The sequence below is a fragment of the Bos grunniens genome, chromosome 13 (genome assembly GCF_055505025.1).
Source record: "Bos grunniens cultivar Pamir isolate PY7600 chromosome 13, Bosgru_T2T1.0, whole genome shotgun sequence".
NCBI lineage: Eukaryota > Metazoa > Chordata > Mammalia > Artiodactyla > Bovidae > Bos > Bos grunniens.
In genome coordinates, this window is record NC_141177.1 from 32,171,706 (window position 1) to 32,195,647 (window position 23,942).

The 23,942-nt window shown below is 48.7% G+C and overlaps 1 protein-coding gene across 20 annotated transcripts; it reads left to right on the top strand.

Moving 5' to 3' along the window:
* Window positions 1–22,902, top strand: MAVS (mitochondrial antiviral signaling protein). 20 transcript variants are annotated; one of them, XR_015139369.1, is made up of 8 exons: window positions 803–928; window positions 4,875–5,048; window positions 5,959–6,133; window positions 7,417–7,589; window positions 8,299–8,455; window positions 10,291–10,793; window positions 20,321–20,394; window positions 21,365–22,902. XR_015139369.1 is itself a non-coding variant. In XM_086333365.1 (7 exons), exons 2-7 carry the CDS (start codon window positions 4,905–4,907, stop codon window positions 12,102–12,104), a joined length of 1,590 nt encoding a protein of 529 aa, XP_086189491.1. In that variant the 5' UTR covers window positions 1–928; window positions 4,875–4,904; the 3' UTR covers window positions 12,105–18,158. The 20 variants fall into 20 exon arrangements, 16 of the variants coding, with proteins under 16 accessions (XP_086189491.1, XP_086189497.1, XP_086189494.1 ...); XR_015139368.1 differs by lacking the exons at window positions 20,321–20,394; window positions 21,365–22,902 and adding exons at window positions 13,790–13,940; window positions 14,550–14,845; XR_015139366.1 differs by lacking the exons at window positions 803–928; window positions 20,321–20,394; window positions 21,365–22,902 and adding exons at window positions 2,497–2,649; window positions 13,790–13,940; window positions 14,550–14,845.
* The last annotated feature ends 1,040 nt before the right edge of the window (window positions 22,903–23,942 follow it).

The following is a 23,942-nucleotide window of genomic DNA, read 5'->3' on the forward strand; positions in this document are numbered from 1 at the left end:
GAATAAAGCCACCATGAACAGTATAGTGCATGTTTCTAGGTGGACTCATAGGTCAACCAGGAGAGGTTGCTGGGTGATAGGGTTGGCATATGTTTAAAAATTGCCAAACATTTCCCCAGATCTTTAAATCTCCCTTTAAAACAGGAAAAAATAAATTTCTATGTGGTTATTTTGAAAATATTTAATGGGCCCTAAGATACAAAACTTTAAGTCTGTACCTGGAACAGAGTGGGCACTCGGTAATTGTCCTTTGGCCCAGCAGAGGAAGGGCGAGCACTGTCGGGAGGTACCGCCCTAAATCCTTGAGCCTAGAGGCCTTTCCCACGCAGCATTCAAGGCCCACACCCTGTGTGCACAGCGAGCCAATCTTGGCGCCCTTGCTCTGCATACATCTCCATCTGCATACACCTACACATCCCGATCCTGCCTTCTCAGGCCCAGAAAGGGTGTCACTTGGTTGAGCACTCGAACCCTTGTGACACCCGACATTTATTGAGCACTGACTGTGTGCTAGGCCCTGTGAGTCCAGGAGCGAAAGACATAAAAGCCCTCAACCCTCGTTATTCCTCGGAGGAGGGTAGGTTCGTGTAGGAAGCGTTGGGACTGAGCCCAGCTCGGTTTCTACTTGGTTTCTAGCCAGACCCTAGACTTCCCCCTGGAAGTTGCTCGAAAGAAGGAGAGATCATCTTCCCCTCCGATCACGCAGTAGAAAACCAGGTCAGTTCCGATCCCAGGCCCAGCGCCGCCAGGCTTGCCAAGCGAGGTCAAGTGCCGGCCCATGCTGACCATCCGCGACAGCAGGCCGCGAAGCCCCGCCCCCGCGTCTGGCCAATGGCCGCGCCGTCCTGGCCTCTCTCCTCCCTCCCAGCGGGGGAAGGTTCCCAGCAGGCCCAGCTGAAGGCAGGTCGCCGGGTCGCGGCTACCCAAGGTAAGATCGCCGACTCAGGAGCTCGGTCCTCTGGGCTCAGGGAGCACGGACGCCTTTCGGAGAGGTGGTCCGCGGCGCAGAAGCCGAGTGGGACTCGGAGTCCGTCGGGGCTCAAGAGGCTTAGGGCGCGGGGGTACTGGAAACAGCGGGTCCTAATGCACAGCGGGGTTCGCGGCAGCGAGAGCTCCGCGTGCCGCATCCAGCACCCGGGGCTCTGGAGGTGGGTGGCGCGGACGTCTGCCCGGGCTGTAGGGAAAGTTGGGCCGGAAGGAGACGGGCTGTGGTTACTGAGTTCCTCCAGCCATCCGCAGGCCCAGGGTGACCCCAAGGCGAGGCCTAGCCCCGGTGCGCCAGTCTCAGCGGTCGCGACTGCTGCCCTCCCCGGGTCTTGGCTGTTCTCGGAGATGACACCTTAGAACAGCCTCTTGGCCCTCGGCGGACCTGACCCTGGCCCAGGAATTCTGGATTCCGAGCAGAGGTTGTGAGGCCTCGTCCCTTCCGGGATCGGGGGCGGGGTGGGGGGTGCGGGGGGTGCTCTCTGAGACTCTGGTGCCCTCCTAGCGGCGGCGGTCAGGAACACTCCAGAACACTCCAAGCACAATCTTCTCTGAGACCCGGAAGGAGGTGCCAGGAAAACTTTGGAAAAAACAAAACTGACATCCTTATTTTGAGGACTCAAAAACATCTGGAAGGACCTGAGAACTGGCACCTGTGGAGGGCAGGGCTAAAACGTCCTCAGACCTGGCCGAAAGACTTCCATTTCTCACAAGATAAGGGACTAAATATTGCGTCTTAGGCACACTGTCACTCAGCGACCTCTCCTCACCCAGGCCGTGTCCTTCGCCTCTCTGAGGGCTTGAAGGCAGGGGGCTGTGTGAGTCTCACTTGCCACAGAGGTCTCTGCCCTCAAGACGTATGGTGAGACATGCAATGAGGCAGCAAGTCCTGGGTTCCAATTCTGTTAGGCCACAGGTCAGCTGGACAACTTGGCATCACTTTTCCTCTTAGGATTATGGCAAGAATTAATTAAAGAAATTAGGGTGTGCCTGCCTATAGTAGAGGGCTTACGTGATAGCTCAGTTGGTAAAGAATCCGTCTGTAATGCAGGAGACCCCGGTTGGATTCCTGAGTGGGGAAGATCCACTGGAGAAAGGATAGGCTACCCACTCCAGTGTTCTTGGGCTTCCCTTGTGGCTCAGCTGGTAAAGAATCTGCCTGCAGTGCGGGAGACCTGGGTTCAATCCCTGGGTTGGGAAGATCCCCTGGAGAAGGGAAAGGCTACCCACTCCAGTATTCTGGCCTGGAGAATTCCATGGGCTGTATAGTCCACGGGGTCGCAAAGAGTCAGACATGACTGAGTGACTTTCACTTTCACTTTACCTATAGTAGACCTTCAGTAAGTGTGAACAAATACGAGCTTCCTTTTTTTTTGGTTGAGACTGTTTTATACATCCATACTTTCCAAACTCTATGCCTTGAGGGCTGAGGTTGGAATGCAGAAGAATGTATCACCTGACTCTCTCCTGGGGCCTCCCTGGATCCTGTGGGAGGGAAGAAGGGATCTGGTCACCACTACAGAGTTCTCTGTTCCTCTCTTGAAGGCTCAGAGCTCCCTGATCCTCTTGACTTCTGTTGTTGGTTCTCGCCCCACAAGAGGTATAGCACTTGTGGTTGGCAAAGGAAGTCATGCAGCATGCGGCCATGGGGCCAGTGGGCAGCAGGTAGGCAGGACATCTGCACCATTTCCCACGGGGCAGGGGACTGGGAGCCTCAGCAACTTTTGGGCACTCTCTATTTTGCAACACTGTCTCCTAGAGGTCTCACCAAGCTTGACACCCATGTTTCGACTCCAGTCTCCCCCTCTATCCTCTGCCCACTTCTCTCCCTGAAAACCCCTTTGAATATCTGATAGCATCTCAAGCTTCACTTGTTGAAAATGGAGTTCTGAAGTCTTCTCTACACCACTGCTTCTCCCCCGGATTTTCTGGCTTGCTAAGTGACACCCTCCATCCACCCAGTGCCTAAGGAGTAATCCTTGATTCCTCTCTCTGCTTCACCTCCCATATCCACAAAATATCAGAATCCAGTCACCTGTCACCACCTACATGGTTATCATCCTGGCCATACCTGTCATGCTGTGACCTCCTGACTTGTCTCCCTGCTTCCATCATGATCCCGCCACAGCTCAGGGTCCTTAAAACCACCATAGAAGTCTTTAACATAATCAAATCCTCTCCTTTTCCTGCTTAGAACCCTCCAACGGCTCCCTGTTTCACTCCAAATAAAACACAAAGTCCTTTCCTATAATGTCCTACATCAGCAGTCCTTCCCAACCTTCTTGACCTTGATATCTGCCCCTCCCCCTCGCTTTCTAAACCTGGACAACTCCAGTCTACTTTCTATTCTTTAAACATGTCAAGCTTGTTCCCACCTTAGGACTTCTAACTTGCTGTGTCCTATGCCCAAAATACTGCGGCCAAGAACCATTCAGCTCAAATGTCAATTCAAAAAGGCTTCCTTCCCCACTCCAGTTCAAGAAGCATCCCCATCTTCAGGGACTGTCTCATCTGCTTTATTTTCTCTATAACCTTTATTGCTAACTGAAATCCTTATTTATGTATATTTTTACTGATTTGTCTGTCCCATTCCATGGCAGAGATATTGTCTGTCTTATTCCTTGCAGCTCTCTCCCATAAGAAAGACAAATAAGAAACAAGCAGGCACTTCCCTGGTGGCCCAATGGTTAAGACTCCTACCACTGTAGGGGACGCAGGTTGGATCCTAGTTGGGGAACTGAGATCCCTGATGCTGCTTGGAGGAGCAAAAATAAATAAAATAGAAAATTTTTTTAAAAAAGGGAGCAAGCAAACAAACAGATCTAAAATTGAAAATTGTGGTGAGCGCTACATAAGCAACCAGCAGCGATTGATTGTATTTGGAGCACATGTGTGTGTGTGTGTGTGTGTGTGTGGCCACGCCCTGTGGCGTATGAAATCTTTGTTCCCACCAGTGACCCCTGCAATGGAGGCATGGAGTCTTAACCACTGTTATGCCAGGGAAGTCCCTGGGGCATTTTAAAATTTCAGGCTTATAAGACTGAACTACTGTATTTTCAGAACAACCTCTTGAGCCATTTTAGGGGTGAGGATAAACCTGGGAAAGGCTGATAACTTTCCTGGAGTCACACTCAGGAATGGAACTTAGCCTCCTACCCTGAAAATATGTACGTGGCAAGTTTTAATGTAATGGTGGGCCTGCAGTCAAGTTCTGGGAAGAACCTGATCCCAGATCCTAAAGATCTCAGTTCTTTGTTCTTCTACTAACTAGCAAGCCCCCTTAATTCTTTGGTACTGCATTTTCTTCACGGTAGGAATAGGCCTGATCCCATTATTATGTTGGGTGCCTTGTTCTCCGCATCCTCTCCCCCCCCCCCCGCCCCATTTCTTTCCCCTCCTCCCTGTCTTCCCCTTCCCTCTCAGTATTCTCCAAAGAAGCAGCTCTGTTGCTATCAGCAGCTGGGGGCACATTCAGACCTGGGGATGATGAGGCAGGAGCCAGAGCTCTTCCCAAACACTGACCAACCTGATGGGCAGAATTGGGCCCTAGGTCTTCTGAATCTGATTTTTTTTTCCCCTATCAGTTTGTTTTTAAGTAAATTCATTGAGGGCCTCTGATACTAAGACAATAATAAAGTAGGATGGCGACTTCCTTGGTGGTCCAGTGGTTAAGATTCTGCCTTCCAATGCAGGGCTCACGGGTTTTATCCCTTGTTGGGGAACTAAGATCCCACATGCTGTTACTAAGATCTGACGCAGCCAAATAAAAATAAGCAATAAAGTAGGATGATTAAGAAAGTGAATGTTCCAAAGAGGTGGAAAAGAAAGAATTGCCTTTTGTCCAACCCTACCCCCAACCTGGTTGCCATGAATGCTCTGCTTTCTTCCAGCCTTTATTCCTCTCAGTCCATTCACCCTTCATGGGCCAGTTCAGAACCCAGACAGTGATGACGTTTGCCGAGGACAAAACTTATGAGTATATCCGCTACAATCACAGCAATTTTTGCAATATTCATGTTCTGGATATTCTGCCTCACCTGTCCTGCCTCACAATAAATGACCAGGTAAGCCAGGGCCCGACAGCCAGGCACTGACTGGGGGCAGGGTTGTGGAATTCAGAGCTTCTCCCAGGCCAGGACCAACTCCTTCCTTCTCTGTCGTCTGTATCCTGCTTCCCATTGTTGACAGTTTTCTAACATTCAGAATGACGTGTGGCTCGGGGTGTCCTTTCCAACCCCACTGAGGTTCTTGTGTTGTTTTGGTATAGTGCTCCAAAATATAGCACTGAGATTTCTGGGCTCGGGGCCCCTTACTCGCTTTCACTGGAACCTTCTCCATCTCTTGTCCTTCTTCCTGCTTAGTCTCAATTCCTTTCTCCTGGTCATGGGACCCATTCTGGCAGAGTCCCAGGGCTCAGCTTTCAGAGTCCTTGGGAGCCAGATGGTGCTAGCCCTTTTGGCACTTCTGCGGGCTCCTAGTGAGGTGAGCCCAGCCCCTCCCAGTTTTAGCTGTCTCCACATTGAACCCCGAGGCCTCCTTCAGCTTCCTGCATGCAGATGCTGGTGGTATTTGAGTTTGTGGATGGTGGAGTTTGGCTCCTTTCTCTTGTATTTTGGTGTTTGCAGGAATTCCTTATCATTTAGTTCTGCTGTAAATGTATTCTGTGGATTTCTGTTATCTGGTCACTTGTTTGTATGTGCTAAGCCTCAAGTTTCCTCATCAGTTGAGTAGGGATAATAATAGCATTAAATAAGACAATTCACGCAAAGCCCTGAGAAGAGAGCCTGGGACACAGTAAAGACCTATTTCCTGGATCTGGGAACTTGGGCTCAAAACTCTGGCCTTGTCCTGGGCTCTGACCCAGCTTCAGATGGCTGCCTCCCTCTTGTAGCTTTCTAGGTACCTCCACTTGTAGCTGTGGGAGGGGGTCAGGGCTACCTGACTTGATCTGGGTGGCGGGGCTGTGTCTTTCAGGACCGACTTCGGGCCCACTTTGACCGCTGGGGGAACCAGGGCACCCTCTGGAACCTCTTCGACAGTCTTCGGCGGAGGAACGGCTGGGTGGATTCCTTCATCCGGGCACTGAGGGCCTGTGAGCACACTGTTCTCGCTGATGAAGTGGCCCATGTCTACCAAAGCAACCTGCCACGTGAGCTACCTGCCCTGGCCCTTCTTCTGGAACTCCTCTCTGATTCCCCTGGCCTTTGCTGTCCCTCTCCCCTTACCCTATACCTGCTGTCTTCCTCTGTCACCCTCTCTCCCATCACTCCTGGGCAGTGGGCAAACCTGAGTGTAGATCCCTACTTAGCGACTTATTAATCTTTATTAACCCTTTGACCAAGCCTCTTCATTCCCTAAGTCTCAGTCTTCTCTGTAAAATGGGACTAATGCCAACGTCTAGCTTGTAGGGCTGCTGTGAAAACCACAGGATGATGACATGTTGAGCACTTAGCAGGAGCTGGCACCTTCCACGTGCCCAGCAAATGCAGCCTCCTCTAATTTTTGCAGCTATGATGTTTGCCTGCTACGCTTTTCTCACTTCCTCCTGTCTCCTCTCCCGTGTTCACCTTCCTTCTCTCTATTCATCTCTTCTCTCCCCATCCCATGACTGTCTCTGCTTTCCTCCTCATGGGCTTTTTCCTTCCTTTCCCCTCATCTCCTCCCCTCCCCCTCGTTTCCCCTAGAGCCTCCTAACCACCCACTCCCTCCAACCCCCAGTTGCCCCACTATCCCTCCTTGCGCTCTCAGTGCTCCCTGCCAAGCCAAGTACTCAGAGGGGGTCCACTGGGGCCAGGGTCTCAGGGCCTGAGGCAGGAAGAAAACTCACACAAGACCTGTCTATATTTCAGATAGAGACAATTCCTGACACACTACTCAGATCCACATCCTTAAAAATATCACCATGTTTGCCTTTCTTTCTCCCCACCCCACTTCTTTCCTTCCTTCCTAACTCATCTCTTCATTTGTGGAGATTAACAATTTGTGATTTCCCCAGACACAAACAGCTGTGGTAGGACCAGGCATGGTTGGTGGGGGCCAAGGGGAGGGGTTAAGGAAGCAGCTTTAGGTCAAGGGTCAGTTAGTGGTGAAAGCCACCCACAAGGAGGAGAAGAAAGCCACTGTGTCCAGAATGCCTGGGGACAGAGAAGTGGTGACTGCTGATACAGGCAGGGTGGTGAGAGGCTTCTGAGGCGCCCCCCGCGCTCTCCCGTCTCCTGCCTCTACCACTCCTTGCCCTCTCCATCTCCACTCTCCCTCTAGTACCTGCCTTCCACTTGGTGACACGGGTCTCCCCTGAGGGATGCCTTCCACCTCAGGGTAGCTGTTGATGCTGTGGGGAAACTGATAACCATGACCTGGGAGCACCCAGGCCTCTCCTGTCCCTGAGAGTCTCCAGTTCCTCCTTGACTTTACTTTATCTTTATCCTTCAGGGAGTCCAAACCACCCTCCAGCCCCACTGGAGCCACCATCAATTCCTGCTGAGATTCCAAGGCCCTCCACACCTGCTGTGGCCCCCAGCATCCCTGACAATGGCCACACAGAGTACGAGCCAAGTTACCCTATGCCTGTCCAGGATACCCAGCCACCAGAGTCCCTGGGAGAGGTGCGTCCACACACCTCTTGCTTTTGTGTTCCTGTCTTTTTGCTTCTGCCCACCCAGCCTTCTGGAAGCCCCTCACAGATCCTGCCTAAACTCTGCTCAGAACAATGTGCATCTGCCCCAGACCAGCTGCCAGACTGTTGACCAGGTCTTCACCACATGGCAGCCTCACCCCTCTGTCATCAGTCAGCTGTGAGGTCACAATTTTGAGGTCTTTGCAATGGTCCATTTGAGATGTTGAGCTGAGTCAAGGGATCAGGGTATGACCGGATAGGGGGGAGTGAGGGAGCAGGAGGTGGTGGGGTAAGAGATGGATAGTTGGAGCTGTAATCATCACCAGTAAAGCCAAGTTTTGGGGAAATATGTCTGATTCTATTGGGATATGATGACTGGGCAGTTAGATGTCCAGGAGACACCAAATCATGAACTTGAAGCCTGAGAAAGGGTCTGTGCAGTGGCCCCAGAGAGGGAGACTTTTCTTTAGGGCCAGACAGATGAGTAGAGACTCTCCCGTACGATGATTTTCTATGAAGGAGATTCACAGTCACCTGTAGACAGATGTTCTGGCAATGGCCAAGGCCGAGGTAAAGGCTTCCTTGGTCCTGTGCTCTGTGGCATGGACTGTGGCCTGTAGGAGCTGTCTCAAGCATAAGTTGCCCTTTGCCAGCTCCTGGAAGAAGCGACTGCCTTATTCCTATATTCCCTCTTGCAGAATTCAGAGAAAGCCCCACAAGCATCCCATTCTGGGGCTGTCCTGAAGAGGCTGGGTGGCCCCCTGGAGCCCTTGTCTGACACGGTGGCCCTCAGCACTCTGACCTCCAGTGTACATCAGGAGCAAGACACAGAACTGGGCAATACCCACACAGCAGGTATGCACGGACTCTGAAATTATAGTGCCTTTCTGACCTCCCAGTGAGGGTAAGAGGGTTATCCCTCTGGCTTTCTTGGACAGGAGGCAAAGGTGGTATTCCCCAGGGAGCAACCTTCCTCAGAGGACATATTGATTAGTATCTGCTTGTAACATACAGTCTCAGAATTTGGTAGCTTAAAATAACAACTGTTTATTCAGCTCGTGATTGTGTGGGTCAGCAATTTGGGCTGGCTCGGCTGGGCTGAATTCCCTCTTGTATACACATCAGTTTACATATAAGTTGTTTATGGCTCTTGGCTGGAGCATCTCGGTTCTCTTCCATGAACCTCTCGTCTCCCAGTAAACAAGCCCATTTCATATACCTGAGCCGAGCTCTGTTCTGAGAGAGGGAGAGAGGACTCCTGGGTCATAGGTTCAAAACTGATGCGGTTTTCTTCCTGCTTCTTTCTGTGGGATAAAGCAAATTACCAGGCCAGCCCAGCATCAAGGAGTAGAAAGATAAACTCCATCCCTCGATGAGAGGACTGATAAGGTCACATTGCAGAGGGCATGGATACAGGTAGAAGTGAATTAGGGCCATGTCTGCACTATGCCTAAGGGACTATATAAGGGATGCGCCAGGACCTAGAGGACAGTGTAAGGAGAGTACAGGGCTGGGCCAGCTGTTGGCAGGGAGCATTACCCCATCCCAAAGGGGTCTCCAGCTCCCAGCAAATCACTCAAACATTTCAATCTCCAGAGGAAGTATATTCTTCATCATTCAAGTGCCTGGACCCTCACATCAGACGTCTCAGGAGTCTAATACTGTCTACTCTGATCTTTAAGGCTGGCATATTTCCTAAATTGAGTTCCACATAACATTGGTACCCAGCCAGCCCCCAGTGCCCATGGAACAGCCACAAGGCACACGAGAAGTTAAAGGTTCAGAGAAGCCATCCTTAGTGTTCCATGCTCCTGTCACTCTATCTCAAGCATCCTTTTGCACTTGGCAGCGCCAGCCTGCTGTGAAACACCTTTTCAGAAAATATTGCTGTGGACCAGGGAGACAAAGGGCACTTTGATTTCAGTAGAAGTATGGACACAGGTCCCATGAGACGTTATGGTGGTAGATTTGGGGTAGGGGTGGGGTGGACATCAGAATCACCCCTGACCTTTGTCAGATGTAGGGCCTGGCATGTGTGTTTTCAGAGTTCCGTGGCAAATCCTTATATAACTGCCTTTATGGACTATCACCACCTACTCCCTCCTGCTTCCCCCAGTTCAGGCCCTCTTCCCAGGGATGGTTTTGTCCCCGCACCCGCAAGCCCTCAGGCCTCCTAGAAGGGGGGCACCATATGGGCCTCTGGTGCCATATGACTGGGGTGAGCTCTTCTGCTTGAGCCATCCTGCTGCCCCTTGCCCTGGCCTCTGATTGTTCCTGCTGAGAAGAAAGATGGCAATGGGAGAAACATCCAGGATTCTGCTAGTCTAAGGAGAGGTTGAAAGAGGCCGACAAGAGAAAGGAGGGTGTCCCAGGCAGGAGAAAAAAATACAGAGAGGAAAACTAATAATGATTTTCAGGCTCCTAGACCCTGTTAGAGGGAGGGATCACTTTGCTCTTGCGAGACAACAGGTCAGAGACCGAGGAGGGACAGGACCAAGGATTTGTCTGCAACCATTATGCCTTCAGCCCTGGGATCAGTGACTAAAGGGACTGGAGACTCCTCCGTGGGTGGGAGGTTGGATGCAGTAGGGATGGTGTGAGTTGGGACAGAGAGACCCTTCTCTATCCCTCTGATCCAAGGATAACACTCCCGTGGGTTTGTGTTTCTCATTTTCTTTCACCAACTGCAGGCGTGGTCTCCAGTTCCACATCACTCCGTGGGCCTGTGTCTCCGACTGTCTCCTTCCAGCCCTTGGCCCGTTCTACCCCCAGGGCAAGCCGCTTGCCTGGACCCCCGGTGTCAGCTCCATCTGTTGGCACCTCCTCCTCCTCCACTGGCTTGACCTCTGCAGGAGGTGCTGGTGACCAGACTGAAGGTACCATCTGCTCCAGTGGGGCAGGGGTGCCCAACAACCCTATGGCTGCCAGCACAGTGCCCTCCAGGGTGCCCACCAACTCAGCATTTGGCAGCTCAGTGCCTTCCAAGTTGCCCACCAGCTTGAAGCCCCCTGGTGCAGTGCCCACCAATCTAGCACCATCCAGATTGCCCATCAACTCAGTGCGTTCTGGCATGGTGCCACCCAAAGTGCCTACTAGTGGGATACCTGACCACAGGATACCTGCAAGCACAGTGCCCAGTAAGGTGCCTGCCAACACAAGGCTCACCATCAGGAGCAGCAATAGACTCGTGAAGGTGAGTTCTTACCCCTCCTAGCAGTGATCCAAGCCATTCCCTCCAGCCCCTCTCAGTCTCCATTCTGACTCCAGCCTGATCCAGGGCTGATCCGGGGATCAGGATCAAAAAATCCTGCTTTTTGAGGGAATAGGGAGAACTGAGACCCAATCTCATCCAGACCTAACACCCTATTCTTTAGAATAATAATAATCAAGTGTGGATGGTTCAGGAGGGTCAGGCTTGCTAGACCACCTCTGCTGGTTATGTGCATTAACCCATTTAGAGCTCATGGCTCCCCTTTAAACTCAGCAGTGTTATTTTGCAGATGAAGAAACATTCCTATTTGCCTCAACACCTTGCTCTTCACTGCTGGGATATCTGGCTTGCCCCCCCATGACCAAGGTTTTATAAACTCTAGTCCCGGCCCATCTACTCTGACCTAGTAGCCTCCACAGTTGCCTCTGAGCCTGCTTATCTAACCCTACTGCTGCTGTCTGCCTGGCGGAACCAAGTCTATGGCCCAACCTCTGACCCTGTGGCTGCTTCATGGCCATCAAGCCCAGGCAGAAAGTCAAAGTAGAGTAGACCACACATGACCAACGGTTCCCTGGGGGTAGAAGTGAGCTCAGAAGCAGGCCAGTGAGTAGAGCTCTCAGCCCTGGAGGAAGTCTCACCACTGATGCTCCTGCAAGGCCTTAGTCCCCTCTTCCCCAACTGTCTTCCTGCACCATCAGTGAGTTGAGTCCCCAAGAGACGATTGCCTTTTGGCACTGTGGGCTGGCTACTGAGGGGTTGGGGTGTCAGTTTTTGGCCTGTCCTGGGAGTGGGGCTACCCAACCTGGCTTGTACCCTACCATCCTCAGTCCCTCTAGTTCCTCCTTTCTTTCCCAGGAGACTCCAGCATCACCAGTGCCCACAGGCACTGCCACTGGAGGCACATCACTCTGGCCAGACAGCAGCTCTGACTGCTGTGGCTCAGAGCTGGAGCTGAGCAAGCCTGGCAGGCTGGTATCTAGGATGGACAGCCAGCCGTTCTCAGTCTGCTCCGCGGATCTCGCCATCAGCCACAGTAACTCCTTGGGCATAGGGCCTGACAATGCCCCCGAGGAGAATGAGTATGTGTCGGAAGACACCATTAGGATCCATGAGAACCCCAGCACCTCCCTCCTGGGGGACAGCCCCGGGACATACACTACCCCGGAAGAGGATGAACTGAAGGAATTGCCTGTGGTCAGGACCATGCCCTGGGCTTCGTGGCTCGGGGTGGCCATGGCCGGGGCACTTCTAGTGCTCCTGGCTTCACTGTACCGGCGGCGCCTACCCCAGTGAAGCTCCTGGGTCCTTCTTGCTGTTCATCTTCTCTCTTTCCCATGGTACATCTGCCTGAGTCACAGAGCCGAGCTGTCTCACCATCCTTGACCCTTTTTTCAGGGCTGGCAGAAGCTGGGTCAGATGGGAGGCAGGGGGCCACAGGCCTAGTCCTTGGGGGCAGTATTTCTGTCCCATCTCATGCCCTTGGTGGCTCCCCCACCATCCTTGGCTTACCGGTCCCTGGGCTGCTCCTGGTGCTCCAGTCCTCACCCAGCTGGCCATCTGGTTGTTGCCCTTAATCCCTGGAGAAGGTGCTCCTGTCTAGGCCTTATCCCTCTTTACCCAAGTGCAAGGATCAGGAGGTGCCACTGGGGACCACAGTGGGTCAGAAACCTTCCCCATCCTGCCTGGTCCCTGCAACCAATAGATGGGGTAGGGGACATCGCTGTAGCCCCCAGTGGCCCAGTAGCCCCCTGCAGAGCAGTAGGGAGCTGCTACTCATTTTTAAGGACTTAGTCCCCTGTCTGTCTGGTTCCCCTCCCTACCACACAAGGATGGGAGGAGGTCCAGAGAGTCCCACGGACCCCCATGGGAAGCCTGATCATGTGCTAGACGTGAGGAGCACCTAAAGAGCCCCTCTCCAGCCTCCTCATCCCAGTCTCTGTTCTCTTCAGCTCCCTATGGGGGTTGGAGAGGGAGAACGTGCAGGACAGAGCTCAGGCCAAGGTTTGGATTTCAGCTCCACCTCTTTGTGGGCTGTGTGGCCTTGGCAGATAATCAGACTTCTCTGGTCTTGCTTACACATGTGGACAATGAGGATTGCATCTCATCCTTCACTGAATTCTCCTGAGATTGGAGCCTATGGATCTTTGTCAAGTGCGTGGTCCAAAGCAGGAGGCTGCTAAATGCTCCCCTCACCTTTCCCTGCCTAGCCAGGTAGAGATGAGGGCATGAGAGGCAGAGTGCCCAGTGGGTTTAAGTATGCACTGCTGCAGTGTAGGGTAAGTTAGGCCCTGTTCTGTCTCTTACTAACTCTGTGCTCTTGGGCAAGGAGTTAATCTCTCTATGCCTCCGTTTTCTCACCTGTATAATTGGTATGAATAGTAAAATTATATAGATATACATGTCCTAATATTGTGAGGATTAAATTAGTTTATCTGTATAAACCTTAGAATGGTTCCTGGCATTTTACTTACTGAAGTTTGCATGCATGTTGGTTTTGTCACTATTCAAATGTGGAGGGGCTGGAGCACTTAACCACACATTTAGAAGCAGACCCAGCCCCTCCTGCCTATGCCCCTTTCATATTTATCCCTTACTTTGTTCCATGCATTGGGGATTGTTGGGGAGTGAGGAGGGAGACATGTCTACTGGGGCATCTGTGCAGGGTTGGGGCTAGGGTGCCCCCTGCAGCAGCCAGATGGATTGAAGGATATCCTTGTGGGTGCTTTCCAGGCAGCCATTGCTGGACAAGGGCCAGGCACAGGAGCCTCAGGAGCTACCTTCATTTCTGGGCTCTGGAAGGGATAGGGACTAGAGCTCTAGGGAGACATAAGAGTTAGGGGGTCACTGTGGCCCACCCCCAAGCTGTCAGTCTGCAGAGTCCTGCACCCTGCTTTGGCTACTACAGTCTTTCTTTGTACTGCCCTCAGGGAGTTCAGCAACCTAATGGCTTCTACCTCTGCCTCTGAACTTATCTTCAGCCCTCTCTCCAGACTGAACCACCTGTACCCTGAAGCCAGGAATGGTCCCTAGTGAAGCTGTCTGCGACCACTACGTGTCACCTTTACTCTTAACCAGCCTTCTGGGCTCCTTCTTCCTGGGTACCTAGATCAGTGAACAATTCATGAACAGGTATTGGTTTTAATGTGTTATCCTCCCAAGATAGCTTTGGAAAAAAGTATCTCCAGAAAGCAGTTTGTAAACCCAAAGAATGCTTCTTAAATTGCAGGATTTCAAACAGAGTGACCAGCTGTTTTGGAGAGATCTGTAGATAAGGTGTGTAGGAAACCTTCAGGGACTGTCCTGGCACTTTTCAAATTATGCTGCCCAGAAGCCCTGACTTAGCCTGCATTGTGTAGCATTCCTATTTTGGCTGTTGTAACTAAAATGCCAACTTCAGGCAGGATTGGGATTGGCTGTTGGCAAGGAGAGGGCTTGGGGTAGTTGATGAGATGCGTCAGATCTTAAGAGTCCTGGGTTTGGAATATGGTTTCAGTTGCAGGAGATTGCATGTAGGAGGGAAACCCAGGCAGGTCACCGTGGCCTGGATGATGCGAAGGGAGTGAGGAAGGACCTTACCCCCGGACAGGGGTCTAGTCACCTATACTTGGAGATGGGAAAGTACCTTCACCTTGGGGTAAAAGCAGGGGTGAGGTCAGAGGGCCCTAAGCACTTAGGGCAGACTTGGCAATAGGTATCTGCATATAAATCTCTCTCCATCTTTTCTCTCCCCTGTTGAAGCATTTCCTTCAAAGCCTAAGAGTCACCACTGCTTCTCTTGCCCTGGGAAACACCTGCCAACTTCGCTTGATGACCCACTGGAAGCAGGCTAATACCACATTCTCACCTTGTTTCCTTGGTTGGACATGCTCAGATTTAGTTGATTCAGGGGAATTTCTAGTCAGAGAGCAGTATGCCCTTTACTTTTTCAGGCCTTGGGTTATTCATAGTCTATTTTATGAAACTTTTTTATTGTGGAAAACTTTTAAGGACACACAGAAGTATAGAAAATAGAATAATTACTCCTCCCCTCCATATGCCCATTGTGCTATGTACTGTTGCTTCAGTCGTGTCCAACTCTTGTGACCCCATGGACTGTAGCCTGCCAGGCTCCTCTGTCCCTGGGATTTTCCAGGCAAGAATACTGGAGTGGGTTGCCATTTCCTTCTCCAGGGGATCTTCCCCACCCAGGGATCAAACCTGGGTCTCCTGCATTGCAGGTGGATTCTTTACCAACTGAGCCACCAGGGAAGCCCCCACATGCCGTGGGGTAAGGCCAAAAAAAAAAAATTATGACTCCTGTCTTGTTCATCCCTGCCTGATCCCTCGTTTTTTGTACAAGTTCTTTTTGTAAGTCAGAAAGTGAAGAGTTCAGAAAGTCAAGGGGAAGACTTAGGACAGGAGGTTTTGTAGCCAAGGCCCTCTTGTAAAAATTTTTTTCCCAAGGCATTCTCCACTTGTCTTCTTAGCCTCAGTAGGTGACATCCCTTTTGAACCAGTTCAGAGTATGGGCAGCACTGGTTCTCTGTCTTAGGAGGAGATAACCAGAGGAATTTCCTTCACTGACAAGCTCCTTGAAGGTGTTTGGCTACTGCCCCAGAGAGGTGGGGACCAATGGGTGTGTCCAATGGCAATTTGCTCCATTGCATTAGGGGTCTCCATTAGGCTTTCACAGAGCCCTTCCATCTGGCAGAAAGTCCCATCCTTGGCCAGATTCAAACTTCACAGCATGGCTCCTGATCTTATAGGAGTCTCCTTGGGATGGAGTCATTCAGGCCTTAAGGTTCCTTGCTTCCTACCAGTGCACTATGGTAGTGTTCAGGATCCCCGGGCTAATCTATGCTGTGATAACTCATTATGGGTGAAAAGCACATGCTCCCTTGTGCTCCCCTTTCTGCCCTTTCCCTATAGCCCAGGGTCATGAAGTTCACATTTGGTGCAAGGCATGGTCACTCAGCATTCCTCACTCCTGCTGCTGTTGCTGTTAACAACAGCAAAAATAAAAAGGGCTGCCACTTCCCCATACCTTGTTGCATGCCAGGTGCTAGGCAAAGTGCCTTACATGGATTAACTTGTTTAGTCCTCGCAATGACCCTATGAAGGGGGATATAATTGTGACCCAATTTATAGCTGATCTGCAAGACCGAGAGGGAGGAAGGGTCAGAGAGGACAGTACAAGGGAAAACTGGCCCCTGAGCCTGAGTTGGATGTTTTCCATGCCCCTGACCCTCAGCTGATCAGGTGTCAGAACCTGGGGCCCCATTTCAGGTGAGATTTCACACATCTCTTCCTGGTGTTCCAAGAACTGCTACTTGCACTAATAGTATAATAATATTCAATATATAATTTAATATAGTCTCGGGGATTTGTGACAATATGAATATAATCATATGTGTGTCCAGACTCAATGGCCTGAGGCTGCATGAGGCGAGGCAGCAGGCACAAGCCGGTCCTCTGGAGGCCAGTTTGGTTTAATAGATGTTGTTAAAGGATTCCCGTGTGCCAGGTCGAAGGCCTAAATTGAGTAAGTCAATTGTACCCTTCAGAGGCCAGGAAGTATGGTGGAGACAAATAGGCTTTCATGTCATTTTTTTTTCCATGTATTTACAACAAATATTTATTTTGCTCCTACTGAGTGCAGAGTATGAGGATAGGCCTTGGAGACACATAGTAATAAAGCAAAAAGCCTACCTTCAGTGCCCCCTTCTATCACTTACTGTCTTCAATTTAATTGTGAGTGGCTTAAAAGCATGAGCAAGAGTGGGATAGAGGGCGAGAAAAATGTTGTTTTGATTATGTATGTATGTTAGTCACTCAGTCGTGCCCTACTCTTTGTGACCTCATGGACTGCAGCCCACAAGGATCCTCTGTCCATGAGATTTTCCAGGCCAAGGATACTGGAGTGGGTTGCCATTTCCTTCTCCAGGGGATCTTCCCAACCCAGGGATTGAACCTGGGTCTCCTGCACTGCAGGCAGATTCTTTACTGTCATGTGCTATTAACAATTACAACAATGAAATCCAGGAAAACAGTAAAACTTAGAGCCTCTAGGGAACAAGAAAAATTTTAAGTTTACAGACACCTACCAGAAAGGCTAAAATGAAAGTGTCTGACAAGATCAAGTGTTGATGAGGACCTCCCTGATAGTCCAGTGGTTAAGAATCCACCTACCAATGCAGGGCACATGGGTTCCTAGTCCAGGAAGATCCCACATGCCACAGAGCAACTAAGCCCGTGTGCCACAACTTCTGAGCCTGTGCACCTAGAGCCTGTGCTCCACAAAAGAAGCTACCAAGATAAGCCTGTGCACCTCAGTGAGCCCCTGCTCCTGACAGCTGGAGAAAGCCTGTGCAAAGGAACGAAGACCCAGCACAGCTGAAAAAATAAAAGATCACATGTTGATGGAAATACAGAGCAATTTCTTAAACTTTAGGAGGAATGTAAGTTAGTAAAACCTGTTGGAAAATTGGCAGTATCTACTAAAGCTAAACACATGTATAACTTACGACCCAGCAATTCTACCTTGGGTGTATACATGACAGAAACAAGAGCTCATGTCTACCAAGATATGTGCAAGAATTTTTCTAACTGCACTGTTCATAATAGCCTCAAACTGGAACCGATCCACAAGGCCTATCCATAGTAGAATGCATATATAAGTTGGGGTTAAGTCATATAGCAGAATATTGTTGTTGTTCATTCACTCGGTCTTTTCCGACTCTGCCACCCTAAGGACTGCTGCATGCTAGGCTCCCCTGTCTTTCACCATCTCCTGGAGCTTGCTCAAACTCATATCCATCGAGTCGGTGATGACACCCAACCATCTTGTCCTCTCTTGTCCTCTTCTCCTCCCACCTTCAATCTTTCCCAGCATCAGGGTCTTTTCTAATGAGTCAGTTCTTCGTATCAGGTGGCCAAGGAGCTTCAGCTTCACCATCAGTCCTTCCAATGAATATTCAGGGTTGATTTCCTTTAGGATGGACTGGTTGGATCTCCTTGCAATGCAAGGGACTCTCAAGAGTCTTCTGCAACACCACAGCTCAAAAGCATCAATTCTTCGATGCTCAGCCTTATTTATAGTCCGATTCTCACATCCATACATGACTACTGGAAAAACCATAGCTTTGATGATATGGACCTTTGTCAGCAAAGTAATGTAATAGCTTTTCTTCCAAGGAGCAAGTGTCTTTTAACAATGAGTTTGAATGAAAATATTGCTACACACAGCATGGATATATCTTACAGACATGATACTGAGAAAGAAGTCAGTATACTGACTGGAATGGAATGGAATATGTGATTCTATTCCTATAAAAAATACAGAAATAAAACTGATCTATGGCATTGAAAGTTTATCTTTGTTACATTTGATTTGGGAGTCAGCTTTCATGAGTACTTTGAGTTTGAGTCCAGACTCGCTGTTAGAGATAATGGAGGTAAACCAAGGTCATCCAAGTGAGAATAAACAGAGGCTGTTCATTCTGAGCTTGCAAAAGCACCTACCATCATTTGCATTTGGCAGGGAGGGAATCAAAGACAGGCAGGGACTAGGAAAACATGGTGAGTGAAAGAAAGGGAAGGCTTCAGAAGTGCTATAACAGGAGGTTGTTTGCCTGGGACACTGGAGGTTGGCTAACTAGAAGAGAGGCATCTTATTATGATTTGTTGGTGAGCATATTTGGCTTCCTCTGGTTGGTCCTGAATTGGAAAAGAGGGAAGAGGTGGTTGTGGATTGGGAAGAAGGTGGCACACTTTATCCAAGACCTGATGATTCTGGGATGATTGCTGCAGAAGTGGTCTGGCTTTCCAGGCTGATTACTGCAGAGAGTTCTATGGTCATATATGGTCTGGCCACAGTCCTTTTGTGTATTCAGTCTCTTAGAGGGAAAGAACTGCTGGAATAGGATGGGAATGGACACATACACACTTTATCCAGCTCCCCATCCCTCCCTGAGGTCAATGGTACTGCCTGTGAAGATAAGGCTGGAGGACTGTGCTCCAATTCATTGCTTATCTACTGCACCCACTAAAGTTGTTTTCTTTAAGGCCTAGCTTAAAGCCCAGCTCCTATTGAAAGTTTTCTTTGAATAGATCCCTCTCAGTTATTAGCCTTCCTAATTCTCGTGGCTTAATTCAGATTCTTCAGAGCAAATTCTCATCTTCCTGCCTGTGTTTTGAAAACTTACATTGAATATCTTCCTTTCACTTACTCAATGCTGTTTCTTTAAAAACAGCAACAAAACCAAAATACCCCTTCAACCCCACAGCTTTTTATTGAAGTAAAATATACATGCTGAAAAGGGTACTCAGAAAAAGAAGGGAGGCGGTGGGGGAAGCAGCCAGAAGGGTGGTGGTGGAGAGAGAAAATGGGGGGTGGGTGTTGAGAAAGATGAAGAAGGGAAGGAGCCCTGTGTTCTAGTTTTGGGTCCACAGCCAACTTCTGGCATCTCTTTCCTCCCTGGATCCATAAACTGTGGGGCTAGACCAGGTGATGGCAAATTCTCTCTCCTGCAGAGCTCAGTCCCATCAGCCCTTGAGTGTGTCCTTGGCACAGCCGGGCTGTCCTGGCTTCCCCTGTTGTGTCCCCCTTCCCCATCCCCAGGTGCCAATGCCCTACTGTCTGAATCGCTGACTTCCTAGCAATCAGATGCTGTTTCCTATTTAATCAATTTACTTGTATTTAACATCAGAAGAAAGAAAAATCCTTTCATTATCACATGCAGCCGGAAATGAGCTTCTTGCAGGAGACCTGTCCAAAGGAATCAGAAAAGAGAGAAAATGTGGTAATTATTGAAAGAATGCTTTTTTCCCTGCTTGCTGTCAGGACAATGTCTTTAGAATGATGGGCACATGTTTGCAGAAATTCAGCTATTATTACCTCTATGACTTAAGATCCTTTAACATTTTCTTTATTCAAGCCCACGGTTCTGAGGATCTACCCTGGCCAGATAGCTGCTTCAAGCGAGGCTTCTGCAGTGAATGTAAACAAAACTTTAAATCTAGGGGGCTTGTTCAGGACCCCCCGCCATTTCCCTCCTGCCTTCACTTTCAAGAATCTCTCCTCAGGAGACAAGCACCTCTGTTCCTTACATGTGGCCCTCACCTTCTGGCCTCAGTAGACTCCTTCCTTCCCACCCAGTGCAGGCCAGGGGTGGAGGGGGTCAGTCTCTCCTCAGGATTTTCACCTTCGTTATAATCTAGTGTCTTTATTTATCTATTTATATTTAATGTTGAGTCCGTAGAGTGTATTTATTAATTTTGGCTGTGCTGGGTCTTCATTGCTGCACGCAGGCTTGCTCTAGTTGTGAGTAGGGGACTACTCTTTAGTTGCAGTGAGTGGCTTCTCACTGCAGTGGCTTCTCGTTGCAGAGCATGGGCTCTAGGTGCTCGGGCTTCAGTAGCTGCAGCACAAGGGCTCGGTAGTTGTGGTGCACAGGCTTAGTTGCTCTGCAGCATGTGGCGTGTGGGATCTTCCTGGACCGACGATTACATTTTTGTGTCTGCACTGGCAGGTGGATTCTTAACCACTGGACCACCAGGGGAATCCCATAATCCAGTCTCTTTAAATCATCTTCTAATTACACAGGTAATGCATGAATATGTGCTCACAGTAAAAAGTTTAAATTCCAGAGATTTCCCTGGTAGCCTCATGGATCCCAGCTTTTCATGGCCATGGTCTAGTTTCAATCTCTGGTTAGGGAACTAAGATCCCATAAGCTGCATGACATGGCCAAAAAATAAATAAATAAAAAAAATTCCACAGCTAGAGAAAGAGAAAGACTAATACCACATGATATCACTTATACGTGGAATCTAAAATAAAATTTATGTATGAAATAGTAGATGCAAACTGTTACATGTAGAATGGATAAACAACCAGGTCCTACTGTATAGCACAGAGAACTATATTCAATATCTTGGGATAAACCATGATGGAAAAGAATACAAAAAAGAATGTATATATGTGTATAAGTGAGTCACTTTGCTGTACAGAAGAAATGAACACATTGTGAATCAACTATATTTCAATTTAAAAACGTGAGATAAAAAATTCCAAATTATACTGAGTTATATAGGCCAGAGTTTCTCAAACTTCATTAGAGATACAGATCCTTTGGGGATCTTCTTAAAAGCAAGTGCTGACTCATTGAGTCACTGCATTTCTAAGAAGACTTTTGTGACTTAGGACAAAAGAGCAACAATTGATAATGTCCTTCAATCCCTTGCAATTCTGTTTCATTTTTAAGGGGATTGATAGACATCACTCCTGGCCTCTCTCTTGTACTTCTGTGCTATTTGGTAGCCCTGACTTAATCCTATCTTTGGCCTGGGGCTGCAGATGTTCTCTGAAGTCCTTTTCATAGCAGTTGGGGTGCAGGGCCTTTTGGCCTCTGGCCTTTTCTACAGCTCCCTGTAGTGCTCCACAAACTATTGTTACCAAACTTAATGAGTCTTTGTTGAGTTGAATTTAGCTCATGCAACAATCAAAACAATTTGGTCATTGTTTCAGTTGGTTGAGGGCCCTCTGATTCTGGATTTTTCTCCACCATCTGTAGGATAAGCCACCAAATCACTAATGAAATGGAGAAGAGGGCAAAGCCAGAGGCCCCCACACACAATGCTACTCAAGACCATTGGTCAACTGACCTCATCATTTATTGATTAAGCAACACTCTACTTTGCCTACTCATCTAAAAGCTAAGTATACATAACACAACTGCTATGGAGGTGTACTCATTAACTAATGCTGCAAGAGAAATTATTCCAAAACTTTATAGCTTAAAACAACACATTTAGTATCTCAGATTCTGTGGGTTAAGATTTCAGGTGCAGGTTTGATGGGTCCTCTGGCTCAGGGTCTCTTACAAGGCTGCAGTCAAGGTGCTGGCCAGAGCTGCAGCTATCTCAAGGCTCAGTTTGGGGAGGATCACTTTCAAGCTTACTCATGTAGTTGTTGCAGGGTTTAGTTCCTCATTGAATTGTTGCTCTGAGGGCTGCACTTCTTTTTTGGCTGTTGACCAGAGGTGGTGCTCAGTCCCTTACCACATGGGTTGATCCATTATTATTGTTCAGTCTCTCAGTCATGTCCGACTCTGTGCAACTCCATGGACTGCAGCCTGCCAGGCTTCCCTGTCCTTCATCATCTCCTGGAGCTTGCTCAAACTCATGTCCATTGAGTTGGTGATGCCATCAACCATCTTATCCTCTGTCATCCCCTTCTCCTGTCTTCAATCTTTCCCAGCATAGGGTCTTTTCTAATGAGTCAGCTCTTCCTGTCAGGAAACCAAAGTATTGGAACTTCAGCTTCAGCATCAGTCCTTCCAATGAATATTCAGGACTGATTTCCATGAGGATTGACTGGTTTGATCTCCTTGCAGTCCAAGGGAAGAGTCTTCTCCAACACCACAGTTCAAAAGCATCAATTCTTTGGCGCTCAGCTTTCTTTATGGTCCAATTCTCACATCCTTGCTGCTACTGCTAAGTCACTTCAGTCGTGTCCGACTCTGTGTGACCCCATAGACGGCAGCCACCAGGCTCCCCATCCCTGGGATTCTCCGGGCAAGAACGCTGGAGTGGGTTGCCATTTCCTTCTCCAATGCATGAAAGTGAAGTCACTTAGTCCTGTCCGACTCTTAGCGACCCCATGGACTGCAGCCTACCAGGCTCCTCCATCCATGGGATTTTCCAGGCAAGAGTACTGGAGTGGGGTGCCATTTGACTATATAGACCTTTGTCCACAAAGTAATGTCTCTGCTTTTTAATATGCTGTCTAGGTTTGCTTCCAAGAAGCAAGCATCTTTTAATTTCATGGCTGCAGTCACCATCTGCAGTGATTTTGGAGCCCAAGAAAATAAAGTCTGTCACTATTTCCCCATCTATTTGCCATGAAGTGATGGGACTGGATGCCATGATCTTAGTTTTCTGAATGTTGAATTTTAAGCCATCTTTTTCACTCTCCTCTTTCACTTTCATCAAGAGCCTCTTTAGTTCCTCTTCACTTTCTGCTATGAGGGTGGTGTCATCTGGATTTCTAAGGTTATTGATATTTCTCCCAGCAGTCTTGATTCCAGCTTGTGCTTCATCCAGCCCAGCATTTTGCATGATGTACTCTGCATATGTTAAATAAGCAGGGTGACAATATACAGCCTTGGTGTACTCCTTTCCCAATTTTGAACCAGTCTGTTGTTCCATGTCTCTGTTGTTCCATGTCTAGTTCTAACTGTTGCTTCTTGACCTGCATACAGGTTTTGCAGGAAGCAGGTAAGGTGGTCCAGTATTCCCATCTCTTTAAGCATTTTCCAGTTTGTTGTGATCCATACAGTCAAAGGCTTTAGCGTAGTCAGTGAAGCAGAAGTAGATGTTTTTCTGGCATTCTCTTGCTTTTTCTGTGATCCAACAGATGTTGGTGATTTGACCTCTGATTCCTCTACCTTTCTAAATGCAACTTGTACATCTGAAAGTTCTTGGTTCATGTACTTTTGAAGCCTGGCTTGGAGAATTTTGAGCATTACTTTGCTAGCATGTGAGATGAGTACAATTACGCAGTAGTTTGAACATTCTTTGCCATTGTCCTTCTTTGGGATTGGAATGAAATCTGACCTTTACCAGTCCTGTGGCCACTGCTGAGTTTTCCAAATTTTCTGGCATATTGAGTGCAGCACTTTAACAGCATTATCTTTTAGGATTTGAAGTAGCTTGGCTGGAATTCCATCCCCTCCACTAGCTTTGTTTGTAGTGATGCTTCCTAAGGCCCACTTGACTTAGCACTCCAAGATGTCTGGCTCTAGGTGAGTGATCACACCATCGTGGTTATCTGGGTCATGAAGATCTTTTTTGTATAGTTCTTCTGTGTATTCTTGCCACCTCTTCTTAATATCTTCTGCTTCTGTTATATGCTATAGGGTGGCATGTAACATGGGAGCTTGCTTCATTAGAGCAAGTAAGAAGAAATTTAAATCTCTAAAAATAGAATCAAAATGGAAAAAAAAAATGGACTCAGTTATATATTGAGTTGTTGGCTGAACTACACAGAAAGAAATTATTTCAAATGGCTTTAAACCACAATTTGCTTTTTCATTCCTAGTAGAAGGCATTCTAAGGACAGAAAGGACTGCATAAAAATCTTAAACAGTA